General features: G+C 31.9%; 2 protein-coding genes across 7 annotated transcripts in view; one reads left to right on the top strand and one right to left on the bottom strand.

Moving 5' to 3' along the window:
- fdl (beta acetylhexosaminidase fused lobes) overlaps positions 1-19,094 on the top strand; it is a 147,403-nt gene that overhangs the window by 45,154 nt on the left and 83,155 nt on the right. For 5 of the 6 annotated variants that reach the window (XR_016316783.1, XM_089704643.1, XM_089704641.1 and 2 more), the window contains one exon: positions 3,609-3,673. The exons of the other annotated variant lie outside the window; for it this stretch is intronic. The gene's annotated coding sequence lies outside the window, so the exon portion shown is untranslated. The remainder of the gene's footprint in view (positions 1-3,608; positions 3,674-19,094) is intronic. 6 annotated transcript variants of the gene reach the window in all.
- Positions 796-19,094, bottom strand: part of LOC149481819 (uncharacterized) — a 35,195-nt gene continuing 16,896 nt past the window's right edge. The window contains exons 4-5 of the mRNA XM_089704649.1: positions 1,535-1,621; positions 796-1,005 (exon numbers count right to left, since the gene is read on the bottom strand). Of these exons, the coding sequence (XP_089560775.1) occupies positions 907-1,005; positions 1,535-1,621 (186 nt within the window). The 3' untranslated portion in view covers positions 796-906. The remainder of the gene's footprint in view (positions 1,006-1,534; positions 1,622-19,094) is intronic.

Below are 19,094 nucleotides of genomic sequence, written 5' to 3'. Positions count from 1 at the left end.
AAAAAAAAAAAAAAAAAAAAAATGGGATATATTACACCGAAAGAATATTTCAAATCGAACTAGTAGTTCCTGAGATGAGCGCGTTCAAACAAACAAACAAACTCTTCAGCTTTCTAATATTAGTATAGATATTAAACGTATAGAGATAACGAAATGCGAATACAAACGCAATAGATTGTAGTTCTTATCGGCTAATAACTTTACGATAAATAATAAGTGATACTTTTAATCAGTCATACAAAACATACGTTAAAAGAATGATTAATCGTTTCTTTTTGTTCGTATCAAAACATCCATTTAGGCATTGTTATCGCTTGTATTCAATACTTACGGATTATGGCACTCGTAAAAGCATTAAAACTAATTATTTTTAATATGAAGTGAAAACTATAAGCTAGAATTTATTGTGCTCATTTTTACTTATCAGATGCTCTGGGTTTTCTAGTCGAACTATAAAATAACTTAATACCTATGCCTTAAATTATATGCTGGTGTGGTACAAAACAATTCAGGATAAAAGTATTTGAAGCCTAACTAAGAAGTTCTAAAATGGTGTATCTACATTCTACATTGTGTATCTACACCATTTTTGAAGTGAAACTTCTTTATCGGGGTTGGAAAAAAAATTAGTGTAACATTTTTTCGTTACGCGTGACATTTTTCCGTTACGCGCCATCTTCTTCGTATCCCTATCACGCGTGATTCGACGTATTTCTGTAAAGTTGCATATAGTAAATTATTTTTTGAAAAATAAGGTCATTAAGAAGTTTCACTTCTTACGTGTGTACACTAGTACACGCACACATTTTTTTACATTATAAAGTTTGTCTGTTAGCTATATATTTACTTACAAATCATAATTTATAAAACATATTACAAAGGTACATAACACAATGCTGCGACTTATTATAACTTGGTATCTTTCAGTAGAACGGCCGCTTCATACGACGGCAAGCCGCTATCCCCCCTCGCCTTGTGACAGCGGCACCCTTCAGTGATTACCTCCTGTAATTAATAATTTAACTCCACGTAATGTTGTTTTATATGGACAAAGGTTAATTGTCTTTAATTAGCGAAGCCGTGCTCGCCTTGGTTTGAAATGTCATGGATTAATAGCATACTGACAAATGTGGGCCTCTTGTTTATAACAAAGGCTTTGAAATCAAACAATTTATCTTTATTCAAAATAATAGTTTTCTAAATAGTGTACTTTATAGTCTTTGAAAATAAACTGTGGATATTGTAAATAATTTATCGGACATAATTTCATTGACATAATTATTAGGTACTTCCAGATAAAAGAATAACGTTAGTAAGGATAATTGATATAATCTGAATTCAAGTAAAAAAACAAATTACAACGTTAAAAAATGCTAGCGGCTTTTCCGGGTTGACCGGTATTAATGGCAAAATAATTTTTGAAATCGTCCAGTTGTTTGTTTATTCATTACATTCAAAACTACATGAAACAAATATTTTCTCCTTATCATATTAGTATTAGAAGATGGCAGAGTAAATGATAAATGGAACTCACCTGTAATGTAATGGAGTCTTTTTGTGAAGAATCCGCCACAACTATGTCATACGCTGGTGGAGGTCCCGCCAACTCCTCTTGGTGGCCCTAATAAAGACAATTTTATTTGAAAGATAGAAGATAGAAATATTAAAATATCTAGTGACAATTTCATACATAGCACCATACTTTGGTATTCAAAATAATGAGACCATAATAACAAACCAAAATATGTGTTTCTGGTATTATTTGACTAGCTCAATGATTAAACCTTCTTGCCACTTTTTAGCTCTCACATGTTTTGATAGCAACATCTACAATTACATTATTATGATAAGCTGATTTTTGCCTCGAAGTGTACATAATTATTATTATCAGAAACTAACTGATTCAGCAAAGTATGACGTCATTGTTTTATTGATATAGTAGTAATTCTACTCACTAACGAATCACAATTCATGAAGAACAGTCCTGCCGTTTTAAAGTTATAAAATAAGAATAGTGTGTGTTTATCTTAAATATATTGAGTGTGTGTTAATCTTTGTGTCTCAAATTTAATAAATATTTATTAGTATAATGCAAAGTACTTTTATCATAGAAATTTATAAAATTTTCGAGTACCTAATACAAAAAACATAATAGAGGTATGTGTATATTTTAAAACTTTATATTTATATTATGTTCTCTACATCCTCGAGTTCGGGTTGTTTCAATGTTTTAACAGCTTAAATATCATACCCACCTGAAATGAACTAAGGATTGATAAAACAACCCTCGTAATATTATCTCAAACAACAAATTATACACAATACCTTCACTAAAAATAATGAGCATCGCTTCTCATATTTAATTGAATGAGACGATTCTAAATGAGCGCTCTTGGAAAGTATGTATAAGTAACGATAAATTTCAGTATGTATTATTCAAGAACATTTTATATTCTACTAGCTTTCCGCCCGCGGCTTTGCCCGCTTTGTCTAAACCTAAATTATATACTAAACCTTCCTTGAGAACCACTCTATCTATTAAAACCGCATCAAAATCCGTTGCGTAATTTTAAAGATTTACGCATACATAGGGACATAGAGTCATAGGGAAATAGAGACAGAGAAATATATTATACTATATCGCATATACAATACGATATTTGGTATGTTTGAAAGATTTTAAAATGCTTCTTAGTTTAAATAATTATGATATTATGTATTTAGTATTTAATTCCAGCCCCACTTACCGATTTTTTCTGTGTAAAATGTGACGAAGATCATTAAACTTAAACACTATATTTATCTTAGTATTTCCTTGTGTTTGATTTTACGCGAGTATTATACATTTAGAAATTAAAGACTTTTTAACGGATTTTAAACGCGATTTATTCATTATATTATTTTCCGAACGTTTCGAACACTTTACAGCGTGGTCACGGGGAGACTCCCCGTGACCACGCTCGCTTGAATAAATCGCGTTTAAAATCCGTTAAAGTCTTTAATTTCTAAAAAACTATTTATACGAACGAAGTCGTATAACACAGATAACGAAATGATATAATATGTAGTATGTATAATAATTTTAATTTAAAACTCCCTTTCGTGGAAATATCTGGCTCATTAGACAGACAGCCATCTAATTATCTATAAGATAGTGTAAAGACTCAAAAATTATCAGATTATTATTTATTATTGGAAGATTTTATGTTATTATCAATTATCTACAGCTTACGTCAATCTCATACATTCGTAGTCTATTCTATTGAACGCTACGCTAACAGAAAGCCACTCGACTAGGGGGGCAGATCGTATGCTGTGTGTGAAAAATGTCCTGAAGTATTTAGGTATTTATTTATTTTGAAACGCGAAAACGCTTGTTTTACTAGAAATAAGCTAAAGTTTTACAGAAGGAAAGCTACATTCTTTATTATTTAATATTTTGTTAGTTTTGACGAAACCTGTAGTATAGAATTAGTTTTTAATTTTTATAATAACATATTACACAATGCTGTATTAAATATTTGTAATTTTTTAATCGTTTTCTTTTTAAGTAGTGCTAAATTTAAGCAACAATTGAATATGACATTAAATATTTATTTTACTTTCAGATGCTCAAATTAACAAACGCACTTGCACACTGCCACTGTTGCTACTGTTAGTCGAGTCTGTCATGGTGAGTTGAAGTTTCAACCTTCAGGTTATGGGGATATGGTTTATTTTTAACCAAATAAACTAGAATGTATGTGTGATATTTCATAGATTGATAATAACGTATTGTTTTCTTTTTGGTGTAATGAGCTCAAAAGCCCGTATAATAAATTCATAAAGGAGGTCTTGTATTAAAAAAAAATCATTTATTGATCAATTTGTGGGTTAGGTACAATTTACAAACATGTAACATTTGGACCCCAAACTAGGACAGCCTGTATTTTGGGGTCCACCTTCCTTAATGACACAATAATAACAAAATTGTATTGTAATAATTATGGAGAAAATGTTAATATAATAATGTATATACATATATACAATATATGTATATGAGTTTATATATGAGAATATCTACTGGTATTATAGTAATATGTCTAATGCAAATAATACCAAAATTTGTCGAAATCGGTCCTGCGTGTACGTGGTCATCATCAATGCCTATACTAGGTATACACTAATATAAATGTTGACACTGAAGCATCGTTATTAATTTTTCTATAACCTTTGATTATTCACTGATAAACTTTACAAGCAAGCGAGTGTGAAAAGCGCTGAGAAAGTTAAGAAATAAACAGTTGTAAGAGTGTTACGAAATATAACAATCACCATTGTATCACCGCACAATGAGATATTATTGCCTTTTAAATGCTTTATAAAAACAGTGTCAAGTATAACTGTTCTATTGTCAAATTTTGCATATGTAGGTATATGTATACCTAACTAGCCTATACGCAATGGCTCCGCCTGGGTAGTTATGTTTTCTATTAAAAAAATTATCAGTTCATATAATCCTAGCGGAGATGAATGAACCAAACAATCATTAATGTCGTTTCAGTAGTTTTTGAGCTATTTATTTTATTATTACATTTAATATTTCAGTAATTGTTACATTCATATTCATAACAATAAAAGTATCCATATACACATAAACTTTTGCAATTACGTTTAAATTTCCTTTGAATAAACTACACCGTTCATATATCAGTAACGAGATAATCGCTCGAGATAATTCAAAGTTAAATGACGCGTAATTGATTATTCATTAAATTAACTGGGATGCTCTTACTTGATGGGCGTATGAGTGAGTAATAAAGGGTATGTGTAGGGTTTATCAAGAAGATAGGGTCAAAGAAATAGATTTTTGTTATAAATGTTTAAATATAATTATTAGATTACAATTTATTACAATTACAATATACAATTTATATTCATGTAAAAGTTATTTTTAAGATCGTTGCATACGATTTACGACTTGTATATATGCAAAAAAGTCTAAATAATACAATTCATACGCTAATAGGTACATGTAGGTACTATTAATAATGCATTCTAACAATCATATAACAATACTGTTTATACCAGATCATAGGTAATCTTTTTCCATGCTACGCAACTAGGAGAAAATGTGTATCCGTTCACTTTCTTTATATTATCTTCGGAGATGTGACATGACAATATATTAAGCACAAACACTAATTATGCATACTAACCAACATATGAAATGAAATAATATAACGTGATAAATAAACGAAGCCTCGTTTCTCTTAGACACATATATGTAAAGATACTACTTATGTATATTCTATATATTCGATGTAAATATGTAACTATGTAAGGTGAAAGGAAAGGGGATCGACGTCGATATGCACTTGACCACAAAGCGAGTGGCATTGCAACTTTCCAAGATATTTGAGCGTAAGAAACGCATCTCTTTACATATTTCTGTAGTTTAAGTAAATTTTAGAAAAGACTTAAGTACCTAAGTTGTGGGGTTTGACAAAAAGACGCGTGTTCGAATTCGATTCGAAATTCGAATTCCCGCCTCGTGATAGAATTTTTTTCTCGTCTTGAAATTATTTCTCAGCCTTCAGTAAATTAAGTAAGCTTACCTACTGAGTATTCAAATAACAAATTATTGCTTAAGACACATAAATAAAGTGTAGATAAGTAGATTGGTTAAATTTAATAACGAAAAGCAAAATAGCCTGCAAGCAACGTTGTACAGTACAAAAAGCATAAAGATTTTGGACTGATTTTTTTTACGTCTTTCACATCACTTATATTGAATTAATTAATATTTCTTAATTCAAAAACTTTATTATACTGCATTATGTATAACTAAGAAATGGAGATTGCAGCTGTATATTTTAATTTTAATACAACCGCAGCTTATATTATAAGGTAAGGTCGCTACCACTCAGTATTGTGGATTTAAAAGAAACATTTAATTAAATATAATACTGTTGTATATTCAATGTATGAATTTGCGTGAATAGAATTTTCGTTAAACAAAATCGTACAAGCCATTTATTCAATTTCACGCTGAGTTATTTTTTGATATAATCGTGTAGGTATGTACGTAGCTTGAAAAAGGTTTTCAAATATTATAGATAAATTGAAAGCGTGTAGATTCAGGATCGGTTCGCTAATCTCGCTAAAGCAATTACGTGTAATGCGATTTTTATCAAGGCTCCCGGGGCGGGAGTGCAAATTATTTTTGTTAACCGGGGAATTCGTTCAGCCGCTTATGAAAACGTAATGAGCAATGTTGATATGTAGATAATGTTCGTATTTGTCGGATTGTCATTAAATTGCCATTTAATGTGTATATTTTTGATTAAAGATACATGTTTGAGGACTTGATTAATGTTTAGGTAAGGGAGTTCAAACCATCTAATAGACGCAACAATAAACAACCAAGTTTAATTAGCATAATATAGGAGTTATAAATAACATGCTTCTATAGTTTAAAATAAAAAATAAACCAGAATCTGAGGTAATGTTTTTCAAAGAAAAAACTTTCACATAATATCTTAATAGCAAAATAAGCATAGAGCATCAAAGCTTCTATAAAAACGGCAAAAGGTGCGGCCCGTTAACCATTTCCTGGCAAAATGTCGCAGCGTAATCAGCATAGGATTTCAGAAGGCTTTCACTCTAATAATCAAAGCCGTGCATTCCCCTTCATTAAAAATGTACACTACAGGACGAAGATAGCAAAGCTTCAAACAAGTTTACTGGAGTAATTTAGTTGTTAACTTAAACAATCTGACGCTTAAGCCAACCTGCCTGACTTGGACACTGCTAATCCCTTTAGCTTCAAGTTTAGTGTCTTAATGCTGAGAATGGATGCTAATGAAATATATACGTAGATTCATTTAAGATCTATGCAGTTAAATGCAACGCAAATAATTTCTGTTGATAATGATCTCGATCTCAAAGGACCCTAAATAAATTTAGATATAGGTATAGATGTAAGTTACTAGAGGTCCGCCCCGGCTTCGCCCGTGGTACATATTTCGCAATAAAAGGTAGCCTATGTCCTTTCTCGGGTATCAAAATATCTCCATACCAAATTTCATGCAAATTGGTTCAGTAGTTTAGGCGTGATTGAGTAACAGACAGACAGACAGAGTTACTTTCGCATTTATAATATTAGTATGGATTACCTACGTTGATTTGAATTATTGGTGTTGTATTAAAATCTGGTGCACTAGTTCACCAAATAATATCCTTCTAAAATATTGCTATATAATATATATTGCTGACTATATTATTTAACTATAAATACTAAAAACAACTACGTAGCTGAAGTATTTTTAATCATCAAGTATTTTTAATCTAAAGAAAAATATTCAATATAAGATTGCGAACTGGATATCAATTCATGCAGTGCTTTTTGTATTTTTTTCCATTGACACTCCTCGATATTAAAAAAGGAAAAAAAATTGTCCGACCTGATATACTTTTTACAATCGACTCTTTATATGAAACTCACGTATGTGCACAATCAATGGCTGTTATTTCAAGCAATTACTACAACGCAAATTTTATTTTGGTACAAAAAACAACCGTTAGTTTTGCCGCGTGTATGTTTTTCAAATACAATTATGATTTTAGTGTTAAAGTCAGATGAAAATGATTTATGTTATCTTTCGGTAACCACGTTGTTAATAACAATTAATATACTTTACATTAGTTAAAGTGTAAACTTTGAACGAAGAACGATTGTCAAAACGTCACAAAGTTTGTAATTGCAAGTTGCAACGAAAATGTGTAGAAACACTCTAGTTAGCAAAGGTTAAACTTTAGAGTTATTACAAATTTTATTAGTGTATAAGTATGCAATGCAAGAAAACATGTTGTTTGCAACACGACTTTCTTATGGTACGGTGAATTCAGCAAAGTTCTTATAATTAGTTTAATTGTTGACTAGTCTACGATTTCAGTTTTAATATAAAGAATTATATCCTCTGGGTTATTTCAGTACCTCAAAAAATAGGAAGAAGCAATATTAGGATTTATTAAAATATCCTGTTATCGATGGCGACCGTGCAAAATGGATATCCGTAGTGTTATAATGTTCGAAACGCAGCCCGGTAACTACGTACTCAAACTCATTTATTTTTATTCATGTAGGTAATTATTCACAAGTATTTATATGTATATAATCATATTTCAAACTACCAAAGATTCCGAGAAGAATCGACAAGGAACTCCATAGTAACACTTACACTGAAAATAGTAAGAAGTTTTTTCTATTTAAAGCCCCAAATCGAAATTGGGAAAAATGGATTGGCCGAAAATAGAGCTACGAGAGGTAATAGAATTGAACTGTGCAAAAGAAACAGCTATCGAGCTATTTCGGTATTTATTTTTGTCATTCTATGTTATTTATCCAATATAGGATAACACTGAATTGATTTTATTGGCGAATTTTTAAATAAACAACTAACTAAGCTATTATAAATATATCTCAGTATAATGGGTATTATTGTATATGAAGAAGCTATGAAACATTGTATTCGTTTTTATCTTTTCCGCTGTAATTATAAAATTCAGTTTCAATTTAAATTGGAACAAAATTTTTGCTGCCTGCTGCAAAATGCTCGATACTATGAAGTTATGTTAAATATTCCTGTCTCATCTATTTATTCACAAATTTATCTAAACAGGTTCATTAAAACAAAAAGGAATCTAATTCTTCCAATGGCCATATATTTAACCCCAAAAGATATACATAACACATTTTGTAACCTAACAATTGGACACCACAAGAACATCAGCAACCCAGTCAAGCAATCTGTTATTATTTTATAATCGCATCCTAAATTATTTAAAACAAAGGCAGAGCGTGAAGCACAGACAGCCATGTTTACCAGGAAAAGAGCATTAAACGTGATTAGCCGTCGATTAGGAGGGTTTAAAGCGAGGGGAACTATCGGAGTGCGTCATCGCAAACATTCTGGCCCCTACGCGACTTGATTACACTTCGCTGTCCAAATTAATTGATTGACTATTTTTAACGGCACTGATCAATTCATTTAGGCAACTAATCTGGCGTTGCGATGTAAATATTTGTTTAAGTGAATTCATAAGGTTTCTCGTTCCTATATTAATGAGAGCAAAAATATAGTTATTTCACGAGTTATAATAGTAATTATGATTTGAACGGACTGATACAAAAGTAAAAACACGACTAGTGTAATTTACATTACATTGTAAAAACCGGTTGACCTTAATTTTAAAGTACACTTATAAAATATTCAACAATCATTTAAGTACTAGTAAGTACTGCGTATGTTTCAATATTGTAAATCGGATAGAGCTCGATAATATCTACCTAATCTGCTCTGGCTATCGGAACTTACCCTTACTTCCTTATTCGAGCATGTAAAGCGTATCCGTCAGAGCGAAACCAATTACCCTGAACGCGGTTTTTATTTCGACCAACATCGTTAATTCCGCTGACATTCAACCATGGCTCTTCACACTTCTATAAGTACCCCTAGTATTTCGTATCGCAATTAAACAAGCAAAATCTTTACAGGCGAGCTTTTTAAGTAAAAATATAAATTAAATGCGCATCTGAAAACTTAACAAAATTACGACTCAAGGAAATTTTAATTAGTAATGTTTAACCTTGCACAACTCGGCCGTCATATTTAATTACTAATTTTAAGATTTTAATTAAGAAGTACCAAATGTTTGTGCTTTTTCATTATAGACGTACATTACGTGGCCATGACTTTGCGTCTACTCGCCGAATTATCTCATCCATCTTTGAATATTTAATTCCCATTAATCCTCTCGAACAAGACGTAAATTCCCAGATCATTTAACAGAGCGCACGTGTCGTTAGTGTAGCACAGGGTAATGTACCGTGAATGCAGGCTGCATCTCACGAGCTCTCGAACGGGAACATTGTTCGTCTAAACTTGCGTCCGGAATTTCTATCCCTCTCTCGAAGGTTCTAGAATTTTGAGTCGTCCTTCCGTCTAGTGTCATTGGAGTTGCGGTTGCCGGAATTAGCATTTTGTGTTGAATTTACTCCAATGTAAGTTCAACATGCCGACTTTGATGTTTAAAAATACTATTTATCTTGGGTTTTCCAAGTTTTTCGCTTTAGTACTGTCTTATCATTATACATGTGGTAATTATACAAAGCCAGTGTATAAGTAAAGCCTATGTATGTCAATAGGTACTGTATCAAAACGTATACATACAATACCTACATAATTTGCATAGAAATCTAAATAATTTAGATTTCTATGATAATTTGTCATTGGTATTTGGTGATGATGCTTCAAGTAAAAAAATATTAATTACAAATGCCTGAATATTTCAATTCCAATCAACAATAGATGGTTATTTAATAACGTTTATTCAATTCGTGTATCCCACATTGAATAATTATCATTTTTGAAAGCCTCTGAAGCTTATATTCCCGCTTGCGTCCCACTTTTTCAAAAGTATTACTTCGGAAAGCTTTATTAACTGCCAAGCGAGTGAATACTTTCATTGTGTTTCGAAAATAAAGCGAACTATGAGTATTGAATTTCACATAAACAAAAGAATCAATTTTAGTAAGTAAAACGTGAAATCGAACACGTGAAAACAATCGCTCTATGAAAATTCCCTGCAAGTGATGCTATCGGGGTTGACCTTTTGTATTTGCTTTCAGCTTACTCGCGCATATTTTTCTGATATAATTTTTACTAGGATATAATTTCGTGTATTGCAATAATAATTAAATAGATTTATAATTGTCGTTTAGTATCTCAAAACAATTAAATGTTATAAAACTTGTAATATATTTTCTTCTTCACAATAAATTTCCGCTCGACCTTTCAACATGTTATCGAATCTTGAACGTGTAAAATCTAAATAAATTGCATTATAGATAGGAATCTGTGTGTGAAGCTCTCAAAGTCACATGGCGATAGGCAATAAGTTTAAAGTTCAAGAGATAGGGCACTTAAAAATGTCGGATTTACACGTGCTAAAATAAAGCTGAAGGTCTGAGTTCGTTCGTCTGGTTTGCAATCCGCCCACGTGGTGTTCCCTTTATTACAAAATGCTCGATATTATCACGTTGACATTTAAAATTTCACAGCTACATTCATTAACGGTATTCTATGAATGTCTGTCCATTTATTTATATTACAATCAGTATTGTTGATGTGTCGTTATTTTGGACTTCAAGTAATATTGTTAGTAGCTTTTGTAGGACATCTGATAGATTATTATCAATTATGATGACTTAGAGTGTCGCATCAATATTTCATATTAAAAGTCATACTATAGTTTGTTTATTTAAATTATACCTATTTAGGTACGTAATTCTAAACTTGAACATGAAGTTGAAATATACAATAACAATTTACATTATATGTAGGTATACTTTTACGTAATTATTCATAGATTAAAATCGGAACAATTTTAATACTTGGATATTTTCACAAGATAACTCCTATCAAATCGCGACATAATTAATTATATTGATATCATTTATCAATTGCTTTACAAAACATTATGTAAGAAAAACATTTTCTTTTAACAATTTTTATATCTTATTTAATCAATCAATCAAATATTTGATAAAAATTCTGGAAAAAGTAAAGAGGTACTAATCTATACTTACCTACTAATACTAAAAAGCTGAAGAGTTTGTTTGTTTGTTCGAAATGCGCTAATCTCAGGAACTACTGGTTCGATTTTAAAATTCTTTCGGTGTTAGATACCCCATTTATTGAGGAAGGCTATAGGCTATAATACATCATCATTCATCACGCGCTAAGTCTAACAAGAGCGGAGCACTGCGGGTAAAACCGCGGGACGCAGCTAGTGGTATATAACAAAGAACTTAAGGCTTCTCATTAGATTCTCAGCAAGCCTCGAAAATTGTGTCTAGTGCTCCTTAAGCGGATAAAAGGATTAATTCACTTACAAAGGATTCATTGAATTTACATACTTTTAACATTTACCACGAAGAATGAATGCAACGCCATTGTTTAATTCGATCTGAATAAATAGGCATTCGTCTTCTACGTAAATTAATAAATAAATAATAATAATAATAAATATTATGTTTCTGGACTTATAATATTTTATAGAAATTGGTGAGAATTTTAGGTTTGTATCGTTTTGCTTTTTAGTTTTTTATTCATGATAAATTACCTATAGTATTTTGCGATGTGTTCTTATTGTAGAAAAAGGTATACGTTATATACCCCTTTCGGGGTTATAAACGTATCATAGATCTAAATCTTTAAACTAACGCTGTTATTAAATTGAGATCAAACCATCCTATCATTCTTCAAATTTAATTTAGAAATTGTCAATTATTGTTTCTAAATCATTATTAAACATTCGGCGTATATCTAAAATATACCACATCATACAATCTACATAGGTCACATTAAAGTAAAATCGAAATAAGAAACTAAATTTATGAACCAAATGGAAAATCAAAGTAGGTAGATACCTACGCGGGAAATTTTATCTTGCCGCGCTCGTCACAGTTCGCGGAGACAATTTCCTTCATAAGGCTGGCGGTAAACGGTAAAGAGTATTGGTAATTTTTCAACGCAAATTATAAACGGATACAGGTGTTCTTGTCTATATATAGGTAGATGTAATTTCAATTTTATAATGATAGACTTGGTATTACCTATTGTTTCATGGCTTTTATATTCGGATACGTTATAACGACAGATATCAGTCTGAAATTTAAATGTTAACTTTTAAATCCCGGTGTTTAATGGATAATACAAGCATAAGTATATATTACCTATTTATTATGACCATGATGTTTTATAAAGTGTTATAAAAATTATTTAAAAAACACAAGAAGAAGAAGAATATTATAAAAATTTTATAACTAAGCTTCGACCCGTGGTTTGGGATGGGAATATTAGAAACCACTTAATAATGTTATGTTACATTTAAAAATAAGCATAATATTTTAATTATAAATCCGAGTGTACAAAAAAAAGACGGGTTGCACTCCGGGAGTGCCGGCAGAAGTGAAAACTTGATTATTAACGTTGAGTATGTTTGATGTTTTGGAATGGTATCCGTCTTACGCTTTTTCGATCAGATCACGTGTCCTGACGCGAGTTTAAGATTTTATACCCATTACAGAAAAAGTGCTCAACGCCGCTAAAGAAGTTTTCACTTCAATAATGATTTATTATAAAGCATCCTTAATTGGGTTGCTCAAAGAACTTATTAGTATCTGTAACAAAGTTTATTTGGGCTTATTGTCCATTAATTACCTTTTCTTCACTCCTACACAATGTCTCCGAGAACTTGTATTGATTTAATTAGTATTAATAAGACATTTAGAACATCTAGAACTTTCAAGAGTGATGTATGGGGATAAATTAGATGCCAAATATCGGCAAGGGAATATAGAAACTATAGTTTGAAATAATTATGCCAATTATCTTGTTCAATGTACAATAATATAAATGAATAAATATTTAATAAATGAATTTGTTCAAAATTAAATAAATGAATAAATATTTCAGGACAATTTTCACGCACAATCTGATCCCATACTAAGCTTTCGCTTGTGTTATGGAAACCAGATGGCTGATAAACATACATATTATACAGGGTGTCCCAAAAAGTAGTGATGAACGGAAGCTGGGAGGTAGAGGACCTAGAGAGCTATCCGAATCACCCCCATGTATGTTATGCGATTTTTCGTATTTTCGGAGTTATGACATTTTTTTCAATTTTTCATCTATCGCTGAGTACGTTGAGATTTTTATTTATGGTGACGTGACTTATTGCGCTAGATGCTTGATTTTTTTTTGTGTGGTAAGCTGAAAGATAGGCCAATTCAGTATGGTAACATTTACTATCGTTAGATCTTCGAATGGAATAAAAAAAGAATTAAATGCCAAGAAAGATAAAATTACCCAGTATGTTCACAACTTCAAGGGCCCATAAAAAAATAAAATCACATAAAAAAAGTTTTCCATTTGGCTTTTAAAAACTCGCTCTATCTATCAGGTAGCTACCCTAAAAATTTCATTTTATTATTCAGAAGGCTTCAATCGAAAAATTGAAATCTAAATGTGGTAAGTGCAAAAATTTTATTAACATGATGATCATTAAAACCAAATTAAAACCCATAAATAGGTGTTTAATTACCAGAAATTTTTAAAATAACCCCGCTGTTGCTCAATGCAAGTGCGACATCACCGTAAAAAGTTGTCTTTTAAATGTCTGAATGCCCTTTTATCATTTTTAATGGTTTCTTCTGCTACTATGAATTTCCGGGTTATTTCGTCCAAATTGTAGCATTCTCTCAAGTAGCCGAGGTCTTTTTAGTATCCCCATTGAAACAAATCAATGGGGTTTAGGTCGAGGGACCGTGCAGGCCAGGCTTTAAGGCAGGCGTCACCAGCGCATGCGCAGGCTGCAACGACCAATCCATCTTTCAGGGTATCTTTGCCCTTTAGCCTGGCCTCGACGGTCCCCGGACATAAACCCTATTGATTTTTTTCCGTGGGGATACTACAAAGACGAGAGACTGCCACAATTTGAACGAAATAACCTGGAAATTCATAGTAGCAGAAGAAACCATTAAAAATGATAAAAGGGCATTCAGACATTTAAAAGACAACTTTTTACGGTGATGTCGCACTTGCACTGAGCAATAGCGGGGTCATTTTAAAAATTTCTGGTAATTAAACACCTTGTTATTGGTTTTAATTTGTTTTTATTAATCATCATGTTAATTCAATTTTTGCACTTACCTCATTTAGATTTCAATTTTTCGATTGAAGCCTTCTGAATAATAAAATGAAATTTTCAGGGTAGCTACCTGATAGATAGAGCAAGTTTTTAAAAGCCAAATGGAAAACTTTTTTTATATGATTTTATTTTTTTACGGGCCCTTGAAGTGGAGAACATACTGGGTAATTTTATCTTTCTTGGCATTTTAATTCTTTTTTTTATTCCATTCAAAGATCTAACGATAGTAAATGTTACCATACTGAATTGGCCTATCTTTCAGCTTAGCACACAAAAAAAATCAAGCACCTTCCGCAATAATTGACGTCACCATGAGTGAAAATATCACCGTACTCGGCGATAGGTGAAAAATTGAAAAAAACGTCATAACTCCGAAAATACGAAAAATCGCATAACATACATGGGGGTGATTCGGATAGCCCTTTAGGTCCTCTACCTCCCAGCTTCCGTTCATCACTACTTTTTGGGACACCCTGTATAATTTTTAAATAAATACTTATATAGATAATTAACACCCAGACACAGAGCAAACATCTATGTTCATCACACAAATATTTGCCCCGGGTGGGAATCGAACCCACGACCTCTGGCTTTTAAGGCACTACCAACCAAGCCAACCGATCAGTCATGAATTCAAATTCTTTCGAAGGTACAAAGGAATAGATGTTATAAAACCTCCTACTGAATTTAATTTACAATATACCCCCTAACCAAATTCATTTAATTTACAAATAAACGAATAAAACAAGAGATAACTATACCTAAATAAAACCCTACATTATAAGATAACTTCTGACAGATGTGCCATAGACCCGCAATAAGCCAGTCAGTTTGTTCTACTATCTGCCACTTGCCTGACTATAACACTCATGAATTACCTCGTAAAAACCTCTATGGGAAGTGTTTTATTATTACACGAAGATATACCTTCAGGTTAGTTGAGAGGGGCGTATAGAATGATTCATATTATACCTTTTTCGTTATTAAATTTTAGTAACTATAAAATAATATAGTAAGTACAGTGAAACTTGGTTAAGTGGGACCTGGATAAGTGAGAAACCTCCATAACTGGAACTCATGCTGAGGTCCCAACACTTTGGCACTGAATTACCTCTGTTAGTGGGAGGAGGTAAACCTCTATATCTGGGATTTGTTCTTTCGATTTATCATCATAGTTACCTCTATAACTGAGACAGCGAGCAAATTTTATATGCATAAACCTCTGTAACTGAGATAACATTGTTTGTTTACTTATTCTACTCACAAATTCCATAAGTAATTCCAAGTACGTAACTACAAATTTTGAGCTTCAATTACCTTCAGTTTTAGTTCGGCTTTAACTATCATACAGATGTTTATGTATTTGAAAAATTTCAAATTATTATTGGAACCCTCTGTAAATGAGACAGATATTTATTTATACCTGTATATCTGAGACACTGGGTAAGTGGAATACCTCTATAAGTGAAACGACATTGCCGGTCCCTTGATGTCTCACTTAACCAGGTTTCACTGTATAAAGGAAGGTTTAATAATAAGAAGGTAAGTTATATTGTGTGAATTTTGAGAATCTTATGGGTACAATAATAAGTATTTTTGGAGTGAAAATATCAAACAGACAGAATAAGTTGAGTCTTGAGTTTTTGAATCGACTATCGTTTTAAGATGGATTGTATTACAGTTAAATTATAAAGCAAATTTTCCAGAAACAATTTGCGAATTAAATTCATTTTCCAAAAAATAAATTCATAGAACAAATTAAAACGTAACACTATGTTTGTAAAATGGCAGATAAATCTCAATCGTAACTGGAGTCACTAAGGTGTAACCATACTCATTAGTACATAACTACAGTAATTGCTCTATCAATCGTGCTGTATCCGCTCACTGTAATACACACTTACATTTATATCATAAAGCCAATTTTCCGCTTTGCTGAACATTATTTTTCTATTACGTCGATTAAATAAATAGGTAGGGAAATAGGTAAATAATGGATCATCAAAAATGAGTCACAGCCAGCTATATAGATCGAATTGTAAAAAGAATGTCTCCTCTAAACCTAAAAAGTAAAGATTGCTTTTATAGAGTCCTGATTTAATTCGTTTTTTTTTTTTCACTTTAAATTGACTTACTGTTTCTTGTCATAAATACATAATATTATTATTATGATTTGATAGACAAACATAGGAACATCATCCGAGCCAAGCTCGTTCTTACTGTTCTGACGCTTCAAATAGTGTGTGATTCGTATTTGATTGCTTAGGTGAAATTTTTTCAAGATTTGCATGATGTGTTTCCTTAAAATAATTTTCGTAATTTTCCATAAGTTTCTTTACTTTCTAATACAAATACCATACAAACATGCAGGTACTATGAAGGTGTTCCCTTACTTTCTAATAGACTAATACCACAGTATTACAATATTATTTCCTACAGTAAGGAATCGCCTTTGATGTCGCGCGATGCCGCCGCCAGCGTAGGTACTTACGCTGCCACACGAAAATACGCTAGGGTTGCAACAAATGGGAAATAAAACAATTGTGATTATTAATATTATGATGAAATCATTTATTCATATGTACATTCAAAATAATTGCGATTATTAAATCTGATGTAATTATTTGTTCATTAATATATAATTACAGATATTGCACTGCTAAATATTATTTACGTGGACACTTTATTTTTGGATGTTCTTAATTGTATATTATAACATGTAACTAAGTAATGCATTTGCATTGGGATGTACAATCTGATTAGAAAATAATGAGGACAACATATACATAGCTTTGATTTTAATTCAACAGATACAATTAATACAATCTTTCTGAAATATTGTTTCCTTCTGGGATTTCAATGTAGATTTACATCCGTAAACGGAACAGTTTGTGCGCGCCATAATTGAATATGTAAGTACCTATGTATAATGAAATTATTACACAAAAAATACGACTGCGTCGTCCTTTCGCGATAGGTAAAGCAATCTCAGCGTGATTGCTTTACGCGGCCTGCGTCGCCCGACCCCCGCCAGTTCCCCTCCGTTTCTCTGCACAAGTACATTCGTCGCACTACTGTAGGAAATATGGTAATACTGTGCTAATACGTCATCATGTACATCGTATTACAAATACTATGTAGCCGTAGCCCGTTGACACGGTGCGGCGGAACAATCCCTTTTATCATCATGTACATGATGTATGATTCCTTACTTTCTTACACGACTAATACGTCGTTACGTACTACAGCTACAAAGCTAGCTACAATGTCCTATAGCCGGAGCCCATTGACATCGTGCGGCGGAACAATCCCAAGACGGAAGCTGCGGTAACCGCGTTACAGCGCTGACGCTATTCCGTAAATAGTCGCGGGGAAACACAATTAAGTGGAAGAATATCGAATTGTGTACTGGTTGAAGGGTAATGACGAAGAAATTGGTTGAATTAAATGATGTCAGTAGTTACATTTTATACCGTAAGTTTGTACGTAGTTTCAACTTACAAGAATGCTGATCAATTTTTATACTTTAAATAATAATAAAAGCTTAGATTATCATTGATTACTTTTAATGACGCCAAACACTACCAAAAAGTCGGTCAGACACATAGAGCAGTAATATTGTAGTTCCCTATTGATACTAATTATTGTCCCTTAAACCGCATAACGAATGCCGTTTGAGTATCACAAAAACGTTTCAAAATCGCCCACTAAAATGGAATAAAATAGAATTGCTAATAGCGTAAAAAGTTTCAGCCTATCCAAATTTGCTTTTAATTAGCCATTCCGAGGCTAAAACAGTGGCAAATTTGTGATTAGCGAAGTGTAATGACGTTTCTAATTAATTACGCAAACTCAATCAAAACGGAAACAATCGGAATAGTGAACTGAGTTAGATCAAATGTATAAAGTGGTGTGATGATGCGCTTTGCGGTATTTAGTATTTACATGCTTTTGCTTTGTTTGGAAATTGCTTTCTATTATAATAAATTCATGTTTTCATACTGAGATTATACTGTTATTTGGAAGTGAAGTCTCATTTGCGAGTGAGTGCGTTCTAATTGTACTGCATGTTTTATTAGATGGACTGTATTGCATTCAGTGCATTTTACATTAAATGACAATTATAATAACTTCCTTGTCGAGGTGTGCGGTATGTATAGTATATTTGTTGCAATTGGGTTTTTTAATTATTTTCATACATACTGGTTTCTGCCGAAAACACATAAAAAAGTTTACAAAAAAGTAAACCAATGTTTTAATTGATATAGAGAATAGGTAAAAAATCCTTCAAAAAGTTTGTTGAATATTTTTTTATGTTCTGAGAGAATATTTTA

This window comes from Colias philodice, chromosome 16, assembly GCF_061535455.1.
Source record: "Colias philodice isolate Cphi_HAF_F1 chromosome 16, ilColPhil1 Martin Lab GWU primary, whole genome shotgun sequence".
Classification (NCBI taxonomy): Eukaryota; Metazoa; Arthropoda; class Insecta; order Lepidoptera; family Pieridae; genus Colias; species Colias philodice.
Note: the sequence above shows the minus strand (reverse complement) of the source record. Positions and strands in the feature narration are given on the sequence as shown.